The 16,717-nt window shown below is 52.1% G+C and overlaps 7 protein-coding genes across 7 annotated transcripts; 4 read left to right on the forward strand and 3 right to left on the reverse strand.

The window, feature by feature from the left end:
- Positions 1–154: 154 nt before the first annotated feature.
- Positions 155–1,387, reverse strand: PICMEDRAFT_36428 (hypothetical protein; the record flags this gene model as incomplete). The annotated part of the gene is made up of 1 exon (XM_019163005.1): positions 155–1,387. The coding sequence occupies one exon, from the start codon at positions 1,385–1,387 to the stop codon at positions 155–157; it is 1,233 nt and encodes a 410-aa protein (XP_019016461.1).
- A 278-nt stretch (positions 1,388–1,665) lies between these two features.
- PICMEDRAFT_74113 (hypothetical protein) lies at positions 1,666–2,550 on the forward strand (the record flags this gene model as incomplete). The annotated part of the gene is made up of 1 exon (XM_019164680.1): positions 1,666–2,550. The coding sequence occupies one exon, from the start codon at positions 1,666–1,668 to the stop codon at positions 2,548–2,550; it is 885 nt and encodes a 294-aa protein (XP_019016462.1).
- Positions 2,551–2,995: 445 nt separating this feature from the next.
- PICMEDRAFT_36478 (hypothetical protein) lies at positions 2,996–9,662 on the forward strand (the record flags this gene model as incomplete). The annotated part of the gene is made up of 5 exons (XM_019163009.1): positions 2,996–3,046; positions 4,508–6,439; positions 6,785–6,981; positions 7,354–7,486; positions 8,475–9,662. Coding segments are annotated over 5 exons (3,501 nt in total), but the record flags the coding sequence as incomplete, so codon positions are not given.
- A 148-nt stretch (positions 9,663–9,810) lies between these two features.
- PICMEDRAFT_170610 (hypothetical protein) lies at positions 9,811–10,655 on the forward strand. Its single transcript, XM_019161447.1, has one exon. It carries the CDS (start codon positions 10,018–10,020, stop codon positions 10,630–10,632), a length of 615 nt encoding a protein of 204 aa, XP_019016464.1. The 5' UTR covers positions 9,811–10,017; the 3' UTR covers positions 10,633–10,655.
- Positions 10,656–10,677: 22 nt separating this feature from the next.
- Positions 10,678–11,298, reverse strand: PICMEDRAFT_74117 (hypothetical protein; the record flags this gene model as incomplete). The annotated part of the gene is made up of 1 exon (XM_019164681.1): positions 10,678–11,298. One exon carries the CDS (start codon positions 11,296–11,298, stop codon positions 10,678–10,680), a length of 621 nt encoding a protein of 206 aa, XP_019016465.1.
- A 598-nt stretch (positions 11,299–11,896) lies between these two features.
- Positions 11,897–14,017, forward strand: PICMEDRAFT_74118 (hypothetical protein; the record flags this gene model as incomplete). The annotated part of the gene is made up of 1 exon (XM_019164682.1): positions 11,897–14,017. One exon carries the CDS (start codon positions 11,897–11,899, stop codon positions 14,015–14,017), a length of 2,121 nt encoding a protein of 706 aa, XP_019016466.1.
- Positions 14,018–14,423: 406 nt separating this feature from the next.
- PICMEDRAFT_35821 (hypothetical protein) lies at positions 14,424–15,713 on the reverse strand (the record flags this gene model as incomplete). The annotated part of the gene is made up of 1 exon (XM_019162968.1): positions 14,424–15,713. The coding sequence occupies one exon, from the start codon at positions 15,711–15,713 to the stop codon at positions 14,424–14,426; it is 1,290 nt and encodes a 429-aa protein (XP_019016467.1).
- Positions 15,714–16,717: the final 1,004 nt, after the last annotated feature.

Here is a 16,717-nt window from a genome sequence, read left to right on the forward strand (position 1 = left end):
CCACCTGCCACCTGCCACCTGCCACCTGCCTCCCCCTCTCTCTCCCTGGCCGGCACAGTGCACCGTCTTGCAAAAAAAAAAGGAGACGCCCCAATCCTCTCGCCTCGTCCCGCGCCACCGTCCCACCCGTGCACCGGCGCGGAGAAACGCGCCCTCACACGGTGAAAAGCTGGTTGCTCTGTTTGACGAGCCTCTCGCGGCGGCGCGCGGCCTTGGTGGTCTTGGCAGCAGCCGCCGACGCGTCGGTGGCGGTGGCGGCGGCGTCCGGGTCGAGGGTTTTGCCGAGCCGCGAGGGATGCGAGTCGACGCGTCGGCGCTCGGCGGCAGCCTGCTCGCTGAAGGCGTCCGGGCTCAGCTGGCGCACGACAGCCTCGTCTAGACACCAGCGGCCGAGCCGCCCCTGCTGGAACTCCTTGACGAGCTCGAGGGCGCAGCCCACGTAGTTGGTACGGAGCTTGCCGCCGTCGATCTTGCGGCGGTTGCGGTTGCCTGTGAGGCGGCCGACGCCGTCGAGGAGCTCGTAGACGTCGTTGGTCGGGTGCGGCAGGTAGCGCCGGTAGCCGGCGCCGGAGGGGTCGGCGAGGTTCATCATGTAGAGGAGGTAGTCGGTGGCGATGACGGGGTCGATGCCGCCGTCGGAGGAGGAGGAGGCGGAGACGGTGCCGGCAAGGTAGAGGGCAAGCATGGTGCGGACGCTGTCGACCTGGGGAAGCAGCACGCCGGGGGTGTCGTAGAGGAGCATCTCCGGCTCCGCGGAGATGCGGATGATCTCCGAGGTGTTGCGGGTGACGCCGGCCATGTTCCCCGTGCGGGCGACCTTGCGGAAGCGGCGCTCATCGCCTCCGGCGGCGCCGCCGCCGCCTCCGGCGGCGAGTCCGTGGCGGCGGAGCTCGTTCACGAGCGTGGACTTGCCGACGTTGGGCATGCCGGCGACCATGAGCCGGAGCCCCAACGGCGGCGGCGGCAGCATCGAGCGGTGCTTCTCGCGCAGCGCCCGGAGCACGAGGGCAACGTCCCTGTTCTTGCGGGAGTCGATGGCGAGCCACTTCTCGTTACGCGGGGCGTGCCAGCGCTGCAGCAGCTGGCTGCTCACGGGACTCATGTCCTTCTTCGTGTACACGATGAGCTTGTCCTTGCCCTTGAAGACCTTGTCGAGCAGCACGTTGGCCGTGGCGAGCGGCGCCCGGGCGTCCCGCAGCTCCACCACGAGGTTGATCTGCGGCGCCAGCTGCGCCATGCGGTGGAGCGCCTTGGTCTGGTGGCCCTTGAGCTGCGCAAGCACGACCCGGTAGTCGGGGAACTCCTGCCGCGGCTGGAACGCCCGGGCTGCCGTCTGCGCCAGGCTGGCCGCAGCGGCGGCCGTGTCTTTCTTCAGTGGTCCTGGCATGCGTGTTTCTGCTGGGCTGGTTGGCTTCGAGGATGGGCCGGCTCTGATAACAAGAACGGAGGTGTCGGACGTCCGTGGAGGTTTTTCAGTCACTTTTTTTTTCAGCTCCTCTGCCCCGCCGCATTTTTGCATTTTCGCATTTTCCTGGAATTTTTTTTTCTCTTTCTCTCCATCGTCTCCTACATCTTTCCTCCGACGTTGCAGTTCCCGGGGCCCTCTACCCCCCGTGCACTGCAGGTCTCCGCCCCACATCAGACACACAAGCAGCCTCCACAGACATGCCCTTAGTTCTTTTCGCAGGCTTCCCCTCGTCGGGGAAATCGACGTGGGCCCAGCGGCTCGCCGAGCAGCTGCAGAGCAGAATCAGCACCCTGGCACCGCACGAAGAAGGTGCCAACATGAAAGTGATCCTCCACTCGGACGACTCGCTTGGCATCAGACGCGAGATGTACCGCGAGTCCGCCACGGAGAAGGCTGCCCGGGCAGCGCAGATGTCCGCCGTCAAGAGAGACATCTCGAAAAACAACATCGTCATCCTCGACTCCATGTCGTACAACAAGGGCTTCCGCTACCAGCTCTTCTGCGAGGCCAAGTCCGCAGCCACCTCCAACTGTCTCGTGCAGGTCATCTGCCCCACCGCCGTGTGCTTCGAGCTCAACGCCGCCCGGGAAGACCGCCAGCACGCGTGGCAGGACGACCTGCTGGCGCAGATGATCGCCCGTTTCGAGGAGCCCGACGGCGCCAAGCGCTGGGACTCCCCGCTCATCTCCGTCGCCCACGACGAGGCCGAGCTCCCCTTCGACCGCATCTGGGAAGCCGTCGCCCTGAAAAAGGCCCCGAAACCAAACCACGCCACCGTCCTCAAGCCCGCAGTCGCCGCAGACTATCTCCAGCAGCTCGACCGCCTCACCAACCAGGTCGTCAGCGACCTCGTCGCCTACCAGCAGATCGACGCCTTCGGCACCCTCCGCATCAAGAACACAGACGCCTCCGACTGCTTCGTCGAGCTCCCGTCCCTCCACACCTCCACCGCCACCCTCCAGCGCATCCGACGCAACTTCCTCAACCTCAACAGGGTCCGCCAACTGGATCCGGACCGCATCATCCCGCTCTTCACCGAGTACCTCTCCAACCACCTCAGCAGCGACGGTGCCCCCCACTAGTCACTCCTGCCACCCTTCCTCTCCTTTCTTATCCTGTGTACCATCCTGTAGCAATCGTCTAAACAAGAAAACATTGGCAATCTAAGCTGAGCATGCTCAGCTTTTTTGCTTCTCTGTCTTTATCTCCTTCTTCATGTTCCGCTGAGCCCGAGCCCTCCCCCGCCCAGCCTCCTGCTCCCCGGCCGCCGGGGGAACGCCGGGCGCGCCATTCTCAGGCCCAGCGCAGAAAACGACAAGGGCGCCAGCGTCTGCTTACTCATTCTATCTGGCCCGCTGGAGCCACGGGCGGAGAGGCAGCAGCACGAGAGGCCTGCGGACGCTGCCACAGGACAGGAGGAGCATATCCTACACACACACCAGGCCCTGAACGCAGTCCAGGACAGAGCACACTCCGGAAATACTGCTCCGTATAGCCGTTGCACCACACAGCATTCGCCCCTTGTGCCCTTCCGTCGCCCTATCCGCCCGTCGCCCCGCAACAGCGACAGTACGTACCGTACACTACACCTCACTACACGCTTGCACGCCGGCGCACAGAACCCCTGCACCGCCTCCCTGCATCGCTCTTCTGCCGACTGCTGCGAAGAACACATCGACAGAGAGCCACCGAGAGCGGACGACCGAAACGCCCCCAGCTGCAACAAGCGACAGACACTGGAAGCTGAAACAGAACGAGAAAGCAGACAAAGGGTGATTAGAAAGCGAAGAAGAGGGAACTTACACCACACACGCAGACCCTTGCCATCGCCATTACCGCTGCCATTTCCGATAGAACGTTTGTGCACGTCTAGAAGAACAAGACCTGCGAAGACATTACGGAGTGCCCCTTGCATTTGCATTCCATTCCACAGACCACCCCTTCTTGAATCTTCTTATGCGAAGATCGCCGTAAGGTGCATTTCTTTTGCTCGACAAAACTCAAATGAATATACAAAACTCAGCTGCTAATACCATAGATAGTCCCAACACAGCTGCAAACCCTGATCTACAAATTACAAACGACAACCTGAACTCTTCCAACAACAAGGCAAACCTAAAACACATCCCAGATAGCACTACAACCTTCAACCCTTCCAATCTAAACACCCACGCAAGTAGGAGAAACAGATTGCAGGCTATAATCAAAACTTCTCCGCCAGTTCAACAGAAGAGACAAAGTTCTCATTCCTCCATCAATAACCAGTCGAATAAGAGAAGTGCTTATTTTCCGTTAACCTCCTCATCTTCCAATCTTTATTACATCCCCAACCAGCACATCCAGAGCCCGGTTCCATACAAGCAACCCTCTCAGCAACAACAGCTACAAAGACAGACGCCTCAAACACCACATCAACAGGAATTCCACACAAACCCGGTTATTGCATCCCAGTATCCGTTTTTAGCTCCTTTTCAGAACCAGCTGAACTCTTTTAAACCTGCCTACTATAGGCATAGCAACACACCGACTATCGCAACCACTTCGACTAACAACTTCACGACTAACAACGGAGCATCGAATAACTTGAATTTCACTCCAGCTTCTCAATTAACTCCGAAGCTGCACTATCAGATACTGCAGTCCTCTTTGAAGAAACCTTCCATTTCGGCCTCAAATTTAGATTTAACGGCGAAAAACAAGTTCTTACCTAGATCTGTCACTGCCGATTTGAGCTCAGAATATCCTGTTGATCAAGACCAGATTAATTACTACTTGAAAAACTACAAGCCACAGCAAAGTCCTCATCTGTCGAATTTTCAAAAGACATCTCAGTCTCCAGAACCATTAGACGACAAAATGTCTTCACAATATAACCAAACCAAAAACATGAGTAATAGTCCTCCACAATATGACAATACACCAAATCCCCAATCGCAACAACCACAACAAGCTCTCACTCCCCAACAGCAGCAGCAGCAGCAGCAGCAGCAGCAGCAGCAGCAGCAACAACAACAACAACAACAGCAGCAGCAGCAGCAGCAACAACAACAGCAACAGCAACAGCAACCACAAATGATAATGTCTGAAGAAGAGCAGCTACTCATTTCAAATTTACAGGAAACCTACAAATCGATACTTAAACTTGAGGTTGAAACACAACAAGGCTGTGCCGATGTGAACCAAAAACTACTAGAAAATAACGTAGGATCCGAACTAAATAACGAACTTTGGATTGTTTACAAACATGTCGTTCAGCTACTCGACAATTACTACGATTTTCTATTATATGCTCTATCACCAGCATCGACAAAAACCGGTAGACCGCTAGTATCCAATTATAGGATATTGAAAAGAATGTGGGTCTATGGAGTGGTTGCCTTTTTAGAGGTTCTAAAGAACGTGGTTGCAATTTTTGTCGAACATGAGGTTTGCGCATGTTTTGTTTCTTATTCTTTCAACATAATAAGTTGCTTGACAGATCCTGAACTAGGCATAGAATGTTGGTGGGCGGAAAAATTGGGAGATTTGAGCAGAATGGCAATTGCATTGTACCCTGCAAGATACATGGATTGGAAAACATCCTCCGTCTATTGGTATCAAGAAGCAATAAAAACCCAATTTGGTCACGGTAAAATTTATTACCACATGTGTTCAGTGGAGAACGACAATTTGGAAGCCTTGATGCTTATAGGTAAAGGTGTCAACTGTAAGGATCCATTTGTTCCAACCCAGCAATATTTAAGAATGATTGTTGATAATGTATGCTCTCAAAGAAACATGCTAACTGCTGTTGAAATGGCTATGATAGATTTTGTCAAGATCCACAAAATTCTACTCCTTCCAACTTATAGTATGAATGAGGAGATGATTAATATTGTTTCTCACTATTCTTCGAATTTTGGCGTAGATAACACCAACATTGATTTTTTCCAAATAAGGCCAGATTGCACAACTTCGGATATTAACGATAAGGTGACCTTCTGGTTCCAAAAAGGTGCGAATTTTGCATTATCCAACATATATCATTTGATGGGTTTTGGACTAAGCTCCAATCCCTTTGCTAAGCTTTTCGATTTACCAGATGCATTAAAGGAAAGGAAAGATAAAAAGGACCGGAGAGATAAGAGGAGAAGATCAAGAAGTGATTCGGCAAGTATATTAAGCGCAGGTCTCTCATCTGCGGATCCTAATGATCCTGAATTCCTAGTCAATTCCTCAGCTTCTCATTTAAATGAAAAGTATTGGTTCTTACTTTTAGAGCATATCAACAAAGGTGTGATTGAGTTGTCAATGAAGATGTTGAAACAATATTTATCTGGCCCAGTGCAGACATCAACTCCCCATGCAATAGTTTGGTTATATTTCCTAATAAGTGTATGCAACTCAATCAAGCTTTATCCTGCATCCAAGCCCATGTTCGTGAAGCTACTCCAGGCAATTTTCCCATGGAAAGTCTTAGTGTTGTATCTCAACGATATTCTCTGCATTGTCAGATCTGTGCCAGAATTGAGATCAAGGTACAAGACTTTATTGTGCAGAACCGCCTCAGGTAATAGCAGCAGAGAACTCTTTGATTATTTCGGTGAGGAAGAAACGTTGTGGGAAGTTTGGAAATGTTGGGGGTCTTTATGGTTTGATAGAGTGTGCCCAAAGGGAGATTATTCCACTGTATTTGAAACAGGCATCAAAAGCAATATTTTTGACACACCGCTATCCGGTGCGATTTACAATTCCCATGAAGATGGAGAGCGTTACATTAGAATATTGCTTTTAGGTGGCTATCTCTGCGATTTTTTTCCTGAGTTCGGATTGAAAAAGTGTGACAACATTTTCAAATTTGAGTTTCAGTCGGACGCAGTCTCGATCAACCCCTCCAACATGACGTACTTTACGTATTTCATCAGGGATTCGAGATTGCAACCCTTGTTGAAATTCTCGGGGTACGTTGAATCTAACAGTGAGTTCAAGAAAGTTATCACCGAGGGGGATAGGAACTTTTCATCGGTGGACAAATCTGACGACCTGGATGTACCTGCTATCATGGACCGCTCAATTAGTAAAGTTAAGGGTGGAGCTGACTCTGTGAGTCCGAACACCAACGAGGAAGAAGATGATGACGAAGACGACGATGAAGAGAACGACGACGCTGAGACCAATACGAATACTACCACGACGACGAATACTACCAACACCAACAAACACCCCGTTAACATAACGAATTCCATGAACCACCATACCAACCATGCTCAGAATAATGATCATAATAATAACAACCATAGTTTCAGCAATGTCGATCTCGCCAAATGGACAGGAGAGAACGACTCACCAAAGTTACCGATGTGGGATCACAACTCGTACGGGTTCATGACGGACTTTATAAACAACCAGTACCCTGCAGTGTTGGCGCACCGCTCATCGCTCGAGCTCCTTTCCTTTGGACAGACCGAAGAGGATAACGAGTACGAAGAAGACTCCGAGGAGGACTTTGACGAGAACGAGAACAGCGACGACCAGTACCAGGGTACGGACCAGTGCGACATTACTTCCGAGGGCGGGTCAGTGAGCGCAAAGGCTCCACTGTCGAGGAGCGGCGGCGGCAGCGGCGGCGGCGGGACGTCGTCGTCGGACGGCAACTACAAGCTGTCCTCGGTGAAGCCGGTGGTGATCAAAGGCGATCTTGGCGACCACATGGACACGTCGATCACGTTCATCTCTCTGGACACGAACGTGTGGTTGAAACACTGCGGCAAGATCTTCAAGTGCGTGCGGGCCCGGATCTTCAAGCTTGCCATCCCGTTGACCGTGTTCCAGGAGCTCCGCTCGTTGCGCAAGTCCAACGACAGTCTTGTGGCCGAGAGCGCCACGCGGGCCGTCATCATTGCGAGACAGTTGTACGCGGAGAACGTGGCGCTTGCGATCCGGGCAGACGGCACGACCGCGTCGCACATCAACGAGACGCGGGAGTTCGAGCAGAACGAGAACTGGCGCCTGAACTCGGACGAGTTGATCTTGCAGAGTGTGAAGCTCAACGACGCCTTCGGCAAGAGCTTGAGCTTGGGCTACGGCTACTCCGTGGGCGAGTTGCCGCAGCTGCCTCTCTTCGAGGAGCCTGGCTGCGTCGCCGGCGTCTACAACGGCGCCTACCGCGGCGGCTACTCGCTCTCGCACTTCCCCACGTCCCGCAACCCGTCCCCGGCCGCCAGCGCCGCCGCCGCCACCCCTGCTGCGCCGCCGACGGCCCCCGTCGGCCATACCGGTCTCCCTCCCAAGAGCGACGGCACCCGGGGCGAGGCCCTCCGCCCGCTTTTCGTCGCATCCAAACACACCATGTTGAGCAAGGCCGACGCCGCCGAGTTCCGCTACAACATCGTCGTCACAGACGACCACGACATGTGTCTGCGGGCCGAGGCGATCGGCCTCAAACACCTCCGAAGCTCCGACTGGTTCAAAACCGTCGACCGCATCTCCTTCGGCCGCTGCTTCGATTGATCGCCGGCCCTGCCAGGGCCCCGTCGCCCTGCATGCACGCCCCCCTGCCCTCCACCGGGCCAAGCCGCCCTCTCACGGCCTCGGCACACCCTATATACTTGTTCTCTACTAGCCCGAACCGTCTTCTGCACTACACCGCTTTCCCTTTTCGACCATCCGCTCCTGCCCCGACGACGACCGTTTTCTCGGGCAAGCTCGCTCGGGAATTTGCCTGCCGCATTCGGCAACTCGCGTGCTTATCTCGACCAGGGTCTGGATCGCTATCGGGGCATCGTCAGGGTTGCTATCTTGCTATCGGGGTGCCTCGGTGTGCCAGAAAAGACAGCCATGGACAGGAAGGTGGCCCGATATAAATAAGCTTGTATCTGCTTCCGGTCGTCGAGGGCGTTAAGGGCGTGTGAGGGTGGAGAAAGGGGAGAAGGAGTCTCTGTTGGCATCGCACCGCATCGCATCACCACACACACAGCACCATCGTCCGCATACAATGACTGTTGGCATCCAGACGCTCTACCCGCAGCCCTTGAGGGAAAACGGCCTGATCGAGTCGTACAAGGAGTTTTGCCCGGACTACAAGATCCCGAAGGAGACGGTGGAGGGCGAGCTTGCTGCGCTAGCAGCCTTGATCGAGGCCACGCCGGGCTTCGACAAGAACATGCCGTTCGACGCCTCGAAACACATCATCTTCAAGCCGGAGTACTACAAGACCACCAAGACGTTCACGCTCGACGAGTTAAACATCGACAAGACACACATCGCGCCAATCAACACCTTTGGCGCAGCGTTCCCCTTCAAGCTTCTTTCGCAGGAGGCGGTCAACATGCTCATCTGGGAGGCTGTGCAGAAGAAGGTGATTGAGAACCACGGCCGCCTGCCTAACCTGGCGACCGACAACACCAGACTCGACTTCCACGTCGGCGGCCACTTCAAGTACTCCCCCTTCACCACCGCGTTGGCCAGAAGCGAGGAGCTGGCCGAGATCGTGTCCACCTTTGTTGGCCACAAGATGAAGCCCGTCTGGGAAACAGACCTTGTGCAGTTGAACTTCTCGCTGGCCACCAACGACCCGCAGGAGCAGCTGGAGAACTTCCCGCAGAGCCAGGAGGAGATCGACGCCATCTTGGCGAAGCAGGACGCCAGTGACGGCCAGAACATCCCTTCCTCCTTGGGTGTCCACTACGACTCCATCTCCGTTCCGCTGGTGATCATGTTGGACCTCCCAGAAGAGGCCCAGGGTGGCCAGACCACCATCCTCACCGGCAACGAGACCGTCACCAGAGTCCCAGACCCTCCTATCGGCTCCGGCACACTCATCCAGGGCCGGGTCTTGAGACACTTGGCCTCCAAGCCGGTCACCAACCACAACAGAATCAGCTTTGTCATCAGCTACGCCACAGGTGTCGAAGGTGAGCTCGACAACTGTGTCACCACATCCTTGAAGCCTTCCGTCCTCCCTAAAAACGAGTACAACAAGTTTTACAGAGACTGGGTGGAGTTCAAGTTCAAGAAGCTTGAGGACCACCTCCGCGTCGTCAGAGAGGGAGTAGTGGCTGACTACGAGGAGGGCAAGGGCTTCGACCAGGAGCACTTTGTCGACAAATGCCTCAACATCGAGAAGTACTTCCGCGGCATCTGGGAGGAGATGGAATGTGTTGAAAACAAGCCATACCCTCCACCTTGCTTCAAGATCCCATACAGCGAGCTTTGATAGTTTTTCTGTGTGGCGTCTGCCTGAGGCCTGCTTAAGTACCCCCTGGCTTATTTATATCTCTTTTTCTTCTGTATAGTTTTTCTTCTTCTTTATAATGACCTTTGACTTTTCTTTTCCATTTAATATATGCATTTCTCCCTTTGTTTTTGAATATTTAATCGCCCTCCCAAAGGTGGCTTGTGGAAAACAATAAAAAGGAAGGCTCGCCACCTCTTCTTACACGCGGAGCCGCCTGGACTGCGGATATATGTTCGAACCAGCATCCAAGATGATGACTTGGCTGTTCCTTCCGCTGCCAGCCCGTCTGTTTCCTGCTTGCACACACACACACCCTAAGTAGCACACACAAGAAATGTCCGGTGAACAGCAGGCAGCAACAAACATTGACCAAGACCTCCAACAGTCCAGGTACGGGAAGTACAGCAACCCACAGCTCCAGAAGGATGTCAAGGGGTGGATCACGGCGATCCTCGGCGACGAGGCCGACAGAGCCGTGCTGGAGCAGGAAGAACTTATAGAAAGCCTCAAGGATGGACGGGTGTTGTGTGCGTTGGTGAACCGCACTTTTGGCGACTCGACGCTCAAGTACAAGCCGAGCCGGATGGCATTCATCCAAATGGAAAATATCGAGAAGTTTCTCAACTTCTGCAAGTTGCAGGGTGTTGCACAGGACGAGCTCTTCCAAACAGTGGATCTCTACGAGGCAAAGGATCCTTACCAGGTGGTGATTGCGCTCCAGTCTTTCTCCCGGCTGCTCAGCGAGAAGTTCCCTGGCAAGTACCCGCAGATGGGGCCCAGCATCTCCAAAAGGCACGAGCGGCCGAAGGTGCCTGCCAAGCCGAAACACCTAGTGATGGGCCAGGGCGGAGTACCGTGGAGCTCCATCGAGTATGGATACATGAACGGGAGCAACCAGAAGACTGAGGGCGTGGTCTTTGGCGCCCGGCGAGACATTGTGAACAAATGAGCAAATGAACCAATGAGCCAATGAACGAGTGAATAGCTTATGGAGTCATATATAGTCTATAAAAAACGCCCTGTCGAGAGAAACAACATTCCGAAGCACGTTGTCCAGCCGGAACCGCTTATCAATAGTCGCCCGATCTATGGCGAAGTCGTCGAAGCAGAGCAGGGTGATATCTGAGCCCACCTGCTTGAGCACGTGGAAGACGCTCTCCTCCTTTCCCGTTTCGAGGACTCGATGGCGCACGTCGTCGTCAAGTTCGAAGTAGCATTCCACGTCGGCAGGCGTCAGCCCCGGGTAGAGTACCACCACCATGCGTGGGTATAGGCGAAGGTAGTTCTGCAAATCCACGCCGTCCTCATGCTCTGTGTTGTACTGCTCCATCTGCCGCAGCACCGACTTCGACACCACTAGCGAGATCGATACGTCGGTCCGTTGCTTGGGTCTCAACCGGTTGCTGCTAAGACACGCCGTTTCGTCGGTCTCCAGAGCACTAGCACTGCCACCAGCCCTCTGCTCCTGCTTCTGCCCCGTCACCGCCGCCGCCGACGTGAGGTACTTGTACGACCCGTATGCCAATGTCGCCAACGCCATCGACCCAGCAAGCAACCGTAGTGTCGGGTTCCGTCCTCCTCTTGATGTGGATGCATGCGATCCTCCCTGTGCCATTGTGTCTGTGTGCCGTTCTCTGCGTTGCCGGGTATCCGTTTTGCTAGCTGGCTGTTGTAGCTGCAATCAGTCCACTTTCAATAACACAGGCACGCTAACTTAATCTCTCGGCGACAGCAGGACTGCTATGCCTAGCCCCGATGGCATGGATCTATCGGACTGACGCCGTCACCGGGGCACGGATTGTCTCACTTTCTATGGCCAAAGGCGCATGTCGGCGCGGGGACCCATTTTCTCCATGAATGCGACGACGACTCCGTCCGGGGGATTTTCAAGACCACAACGACATCGACTGGAGGATGAACGGCCGGCCGGTCAATCATGCCAAAGGAATTGGAGCTAATCTTTTCTGCCCAAGAAAGCAAGGGATCTGATTGGCAAATAGTGCTGATCCTCCTGTTTTGTATATGGAGCCCCCTTTCTTTTCAGAGCAATTACGGCTGAGAACAGCTTTCAACTTACCCCCGAAGGCTCATAATTGAATCGTATATAATGAAGCAAGGTTCTCCTAGGTGCTGGTTCTGCATGGCTGACAGTTCTGGCGATGTGTTTGAGATAACAGAAAAAATTTCTGACCAGACACCCTACCATTAGCAAGATGAAAATCGTTGATGTCGTGCTGCTTTCTACCCTGCTCTCAGTAGCAAGCGCAAGTCACCAGTGGTATCACTACAACAACGACTTCTACGTATACTATGGGTGCTTGAGCGCTTTAGGAAAGAGCGCTACATTCTGTAAGAAGGGAAACGTGGGTAAGTGTGTATGCACAAATGAAAACGCCTTGGGCTCCCTGCTATATTGCGGGTACACAAGCACCAAGGCGAACAACACAGGTATCAACAAGGAGATCTCCAAGGGGTGCGTCTACTACAACGTCACCGACCTCACCAACTCGTATTACGCTGAAGTTTACGCAAAAACGTTGGACACCATAGTCGACGTCAGTAACAGTACCAGCTTCAACAAAACAGAGGTTGTCGACTACCCGGTTACAAGTAAGAAGCTCAAAAAGCTCTCCCACGACTTTTACATCTCCGTGAGAAACAGACGAGGCAACATTAAAACTTCCCATGCTCTTGGAATTGCGTTTGTTGCAGCCTCTGTCTTTGTCATGCTGGCTAGTGGTGTTGTCAACTGGTCCATGAGGCTCTCAAAGGGTGTCTCATCCTCTCTTGACAACGCCTTGACGAGAAAGACGAGGAAGTTTTTCAACCTAGCCATCTTCCGCAACCATCTCCACCCAACAGTCCTTGGTTTCAGCCCAGACGTGGTGGAGACGTTTTGGATATCCATCATGTTTTTGTATTCCATATTGAGCTGCTGCATCATCGGATATAAGTGGTACGAAAATGACCCCTCCTTTACCAGCTATCAAACAGGTACTTCTAGATACTGGGGGGATAGGTCTTGTATCTTGTTCTCTTATCAATTACCGCTCTTGTTTTTGTTCCCTGGAAGGAACAACTTTTTCCAGTGGGTCACTAGGTGGAAGTATTCCAGATTTGTCGTCTACCACAAGTGGCTCGGTAGAATCGTTATGATGGAAGTCCTCATTCATTCCTTTGCAATGGCTTCTCAAACCTACGGCTTACACAAAAACACTAGATTCCACGCCGATTGGTACAGATACGGTATCGTCTCCACTGTTTGTGGCTGTCTTGCATCTACCGTGGCTATCTACGCGATTAGGAAGCACTGGTACGAGATTTTTCTTGGTGCCCACGTTACTCTTGTCGTCATGTTTCTTTGGACTGGGTGGAAACACACCAGGAGTCAGCTTTACGAGCAATTTTACTGGACCTGCTGTGCCATTTGGGTTTTTGACAGATTTATCCGGCTTTGTAGAATTGCACTGAACGGCATCCACACCGCCACCATCGAGTTCTTTCCAGGTGACGACGCAACCATTAAGGTTCATGTCAAGAAATCGAAGCTTTACAGAAATTTTACCCCTGGTTCTCATGCTTTTATTTCATTTTTGTCCAAGAACACCTTTTGGCAGAACCACCCATTCACTGCATACGAATCCGTCACCGATCCAGACACCATCACCTTCTGCTGCCGTGTCAAAAAGGGTGTCACAAGAACTATTGCCAACAAGTTCAAAGGCTCCGATGCTCAATCAATACAGTTAAAGATACTGGTAGAGGGTTTCTACGGAGAGCAATCTTATTACCAGCAGTATGATAAATCGGTATTTATTGCAGGTAACACAGGTATAGTCGGTCCGTTTTCGCACATCGAGAAGCTAGTCTCCTCTGGTTCAGCTGATAGGCGTATCGAACTTTATTGGGGTATCAGATCTTACGATGCTCTGAAATGGTTTGGCGCAGAACTACTGAGTTTGAAGGACAAAAATGTGGTCCCAAGAGTATACATATCTCAACCAGAAAGGAGTTCGATAAACTCATCCACAGACAGCACCGACTCTGATCACAAGAACGAAGAGGGAGATGGGATCTTAGCAACAGAGAAAAAACTCAGCTCTCCAGAGCTGGAAACAGACTTACAGCAGGTCTTGGAGTTTGTCGAGATTATCCATGGCAGAATGCCCGTAACCGAGATTATCGAAGCTGAACTGAAGGAAAATACGGGCACAGTTGCGTTCGGTGCCTGTGCTCACACACAAGTAGTTGACTTGGTTCGGATGGAAATTGCCAAAAGGTTACCATCCACTTGCAAAAGAGTTGACTACTTTGAAGAGATGCAAACATGGTAGCCATTGCTTCACAAAGCAGCTACTAAAGGTTTGCTCTTGTAAATTATATCATACCTTATATATGAGTTTTATACTGTTCAAAGGACGTTTTGTATTTGCTTGAGGGACGTTTTGTTGCTATCCGCCATATGTAACTTCTACGTCATTTGCTACCCCCAAAAGATATTCCTATCATCATTGTCATTATTATAAACCAATTAAAGAATTATATGCTATTTTGTGTTAAAGAAATGTGTCTGTTTGAGAAAAGTGTAGTTCTTTATGTAAGTGTGTAAGTGTGTAAGTGTGTGTAAGAGTGTGTGAATATGTGAACGGCACGTGGTGTAATTGTTTGAAACGCTATGTGGTTGCGCAATATCCACATATGTATATATTATTACTTTTTGCAAGTATCAGGGCAAATTCTTCACACCAGATAATTGATTGCGTCTGCGATATCATCGTCTGTTATTTCACTTTTGAAATTAGTTGTCTTTGGCTTAGGAGGTAAGCCTCTTGTGCGGTCCTTGACGTCCTGTGCAGTAAGGTTACCTCTCTTTTCTTGATCTTTTTCCAACACTTCGAACAAGCCCTTGAAATTCCCCGCACCGAAACCATTGTAATTGTTCCTTTGGATTATTTCGAAAAAGAAGGAAGGTCTCTCAAAAATTGGCTTGGTAAATAATTGAAGCAAATAACCTTTTTCATCAAAATCCACCAAAATGCCCAACTTTTTAACAGATTTGAGAGTCTCCTTGATCTTTGGGTGTTTGGAGCTCTTCAATTTTTGCTCTAAATTTACATAATACTCATCTGGGACATCAATGAATTGAACTCCCATTTCCCTCATTTTTTTGATTGTGTCAATAATATTGTCGACTCTTATTGCGATGTGCTGAATTCCTGGTCCGTTGTTGAACTCAATGAACTCTTCAATCTGTGACTTTTTCAAACCGATGGCTGGCTCATTGACAGGCATTTTGATGTGTTCATTTTCAGAACTCATGACTGTGGATTTCAAGGCTGAGTACTGAGTGTAAATCTGGTTTTCATCAACCGACCAGAAAACGTGAAAGTTGAAGTTTTCCTTATAGAACTCACAAGTCTTAAGCATTTGGTTCCAGTCCTCGTTCTGAACACAGTGGTCGATTGCCGCCATGTCCACCTTCGGCGAAGTGCCCGACAGGGCGTCTTCTTGCTCCACAATCTTGAACCCCGGTAGGAAACCCTTGTACTGGGTCCTGTCAACCAGCGTGTGCACTGTATCGTTCATACCGCGGATGGTGACCGTCTTGATTGTCCCTGCCTCGTCAGTTATGGTGTTCGGGCCATCGACAATCAAATGGGAGTGATCTTTCTCTGCTAGCCGCTTGATGATCAAATTGATGTCGTCTGTCTGGAAAGCCACATCTTTGACACCATCGCCGTGCGTTGCGATGTGCTTGTGAATGTTGTCGATCATCTGGTCTTTTGGCTGTTTGTGCAACGGCCGGATCGCGCCCATGAGGACGAAGTGGACGTTGCCGTTCTTGATCACCGTTGCAGAGATGTCCTTCGAGCCTGTTTCCAAGCCCTTGTACGCATACACGGAGAACCCGAATGTTCTACACAAGTAGTTTGCTACCAATTTTGGCGAGCTCACGTAGAACACTACATGGTCGAAGTCTCTACAGATCGCAGAGGGGTCGTCGCTGGCGGGGGAGATGTCGATGGTCATACCGGAGGGTCTACAGCAAGAAGCAAAGCTGGCAGCTGGCGGTGGGGGAGAGATGTGCAACCAAAGCAAGACTTTCTTGCTCGGAGGAAAAACAATACCATGAGCAAAAGAAGAGCCTAAGGTCCACAGGGACATCAAGAGGTACTTGCCCTTTCGGGAAACAAAAGACTTCACCAAACATGCTGGCATCTTTGCCCCTGTCCTTGCCCCCTCCCAGTCCCACTTCCGTTCTTAGCAAACCCCGAACATCTGTGGGCAGAGAGCACCCTCCTTCCGAATGCGGCATTCGCCTGCGGAGAGAACCGGACCCAACAAAAATAGACGCGAGCGGCTGTGCGATGGGCACACAGCCGTGCCGCTTGACGTGAAGAAGACGAGCCGGACGGAAAGAGGAGAAGAGAGGAGACAGAACAAGGCAGGAGAAGAAGGTGTGACTGGTTGTCAGCGGTGGAGCTTCCACAGCAGGAAATACACGGCGGCCACAGATGTAGCGCATTGGTGAGCCGGCTTTCGTAGACGGCGGGGAGAGAAGCCGTGGGAAGAGAGAAGCACGGAGATGGAACGGGCAGGGCGCTGCGGTGTTCTCCGTTTGACGTAATGCAAGGTTCGGCAATGGCCTCGTTGCACTGCACTTCGCTGCACAACAGTGTCCGGGCAGAACCCCCCGGGCAGAACCCCCCGTCCTGCCCGTCCTCCTCCCTCCTGCATCCTCCTCCCCTCTTCCCCACTCTGTGATTTCCCCATGTAAACCGGTGAGGGCAGACGAGTGACAGACAGAAAAGGCTGTCTGTGCGCTTCTTTACGCCACGTAAAGGCACCCTTTTTATGTCCCGGGCCTTCGCAGGGCTCCTCATGTCATGACTTTATGACAGCGACCTGTCACCTTCCTCCGCTAGCTGCAACGGCACGACCTTTTGCAGGCCCTGCAGACAGCTATTTAAAGGAAATGCATCGGCCCTTCCGTGCTCTTCTCGTGAGACACAGCCGTTAAGCGGCCATTGTTT

This window comes from Pichia membranifaciens, assembly GCF_001661235.1.
Source record: "Pichia membranifaciens NRRL Y-2026 unplaced genomic scaffold PICMEscaffold_5, whole genome shotgun sequence".
Taxonomy (NCBI): domain Eukaryota; kingdom Fungi; phylum Ascomycota; class Pichiomycetes; order Pichiales; family Pichiaceae; genus Pichia; species Pichia membranifaciens.

Bases quoted from the DNA above. Each gene is read 5' to 3' on its own strand.
- PICMEDRAFT_170610 (XM_019161447.1), top strand. From the start codon at position 10,018: ATGTCCGGTGAACAGCAGGCAGCAACAAACATTGACCAAGACCTCCAA.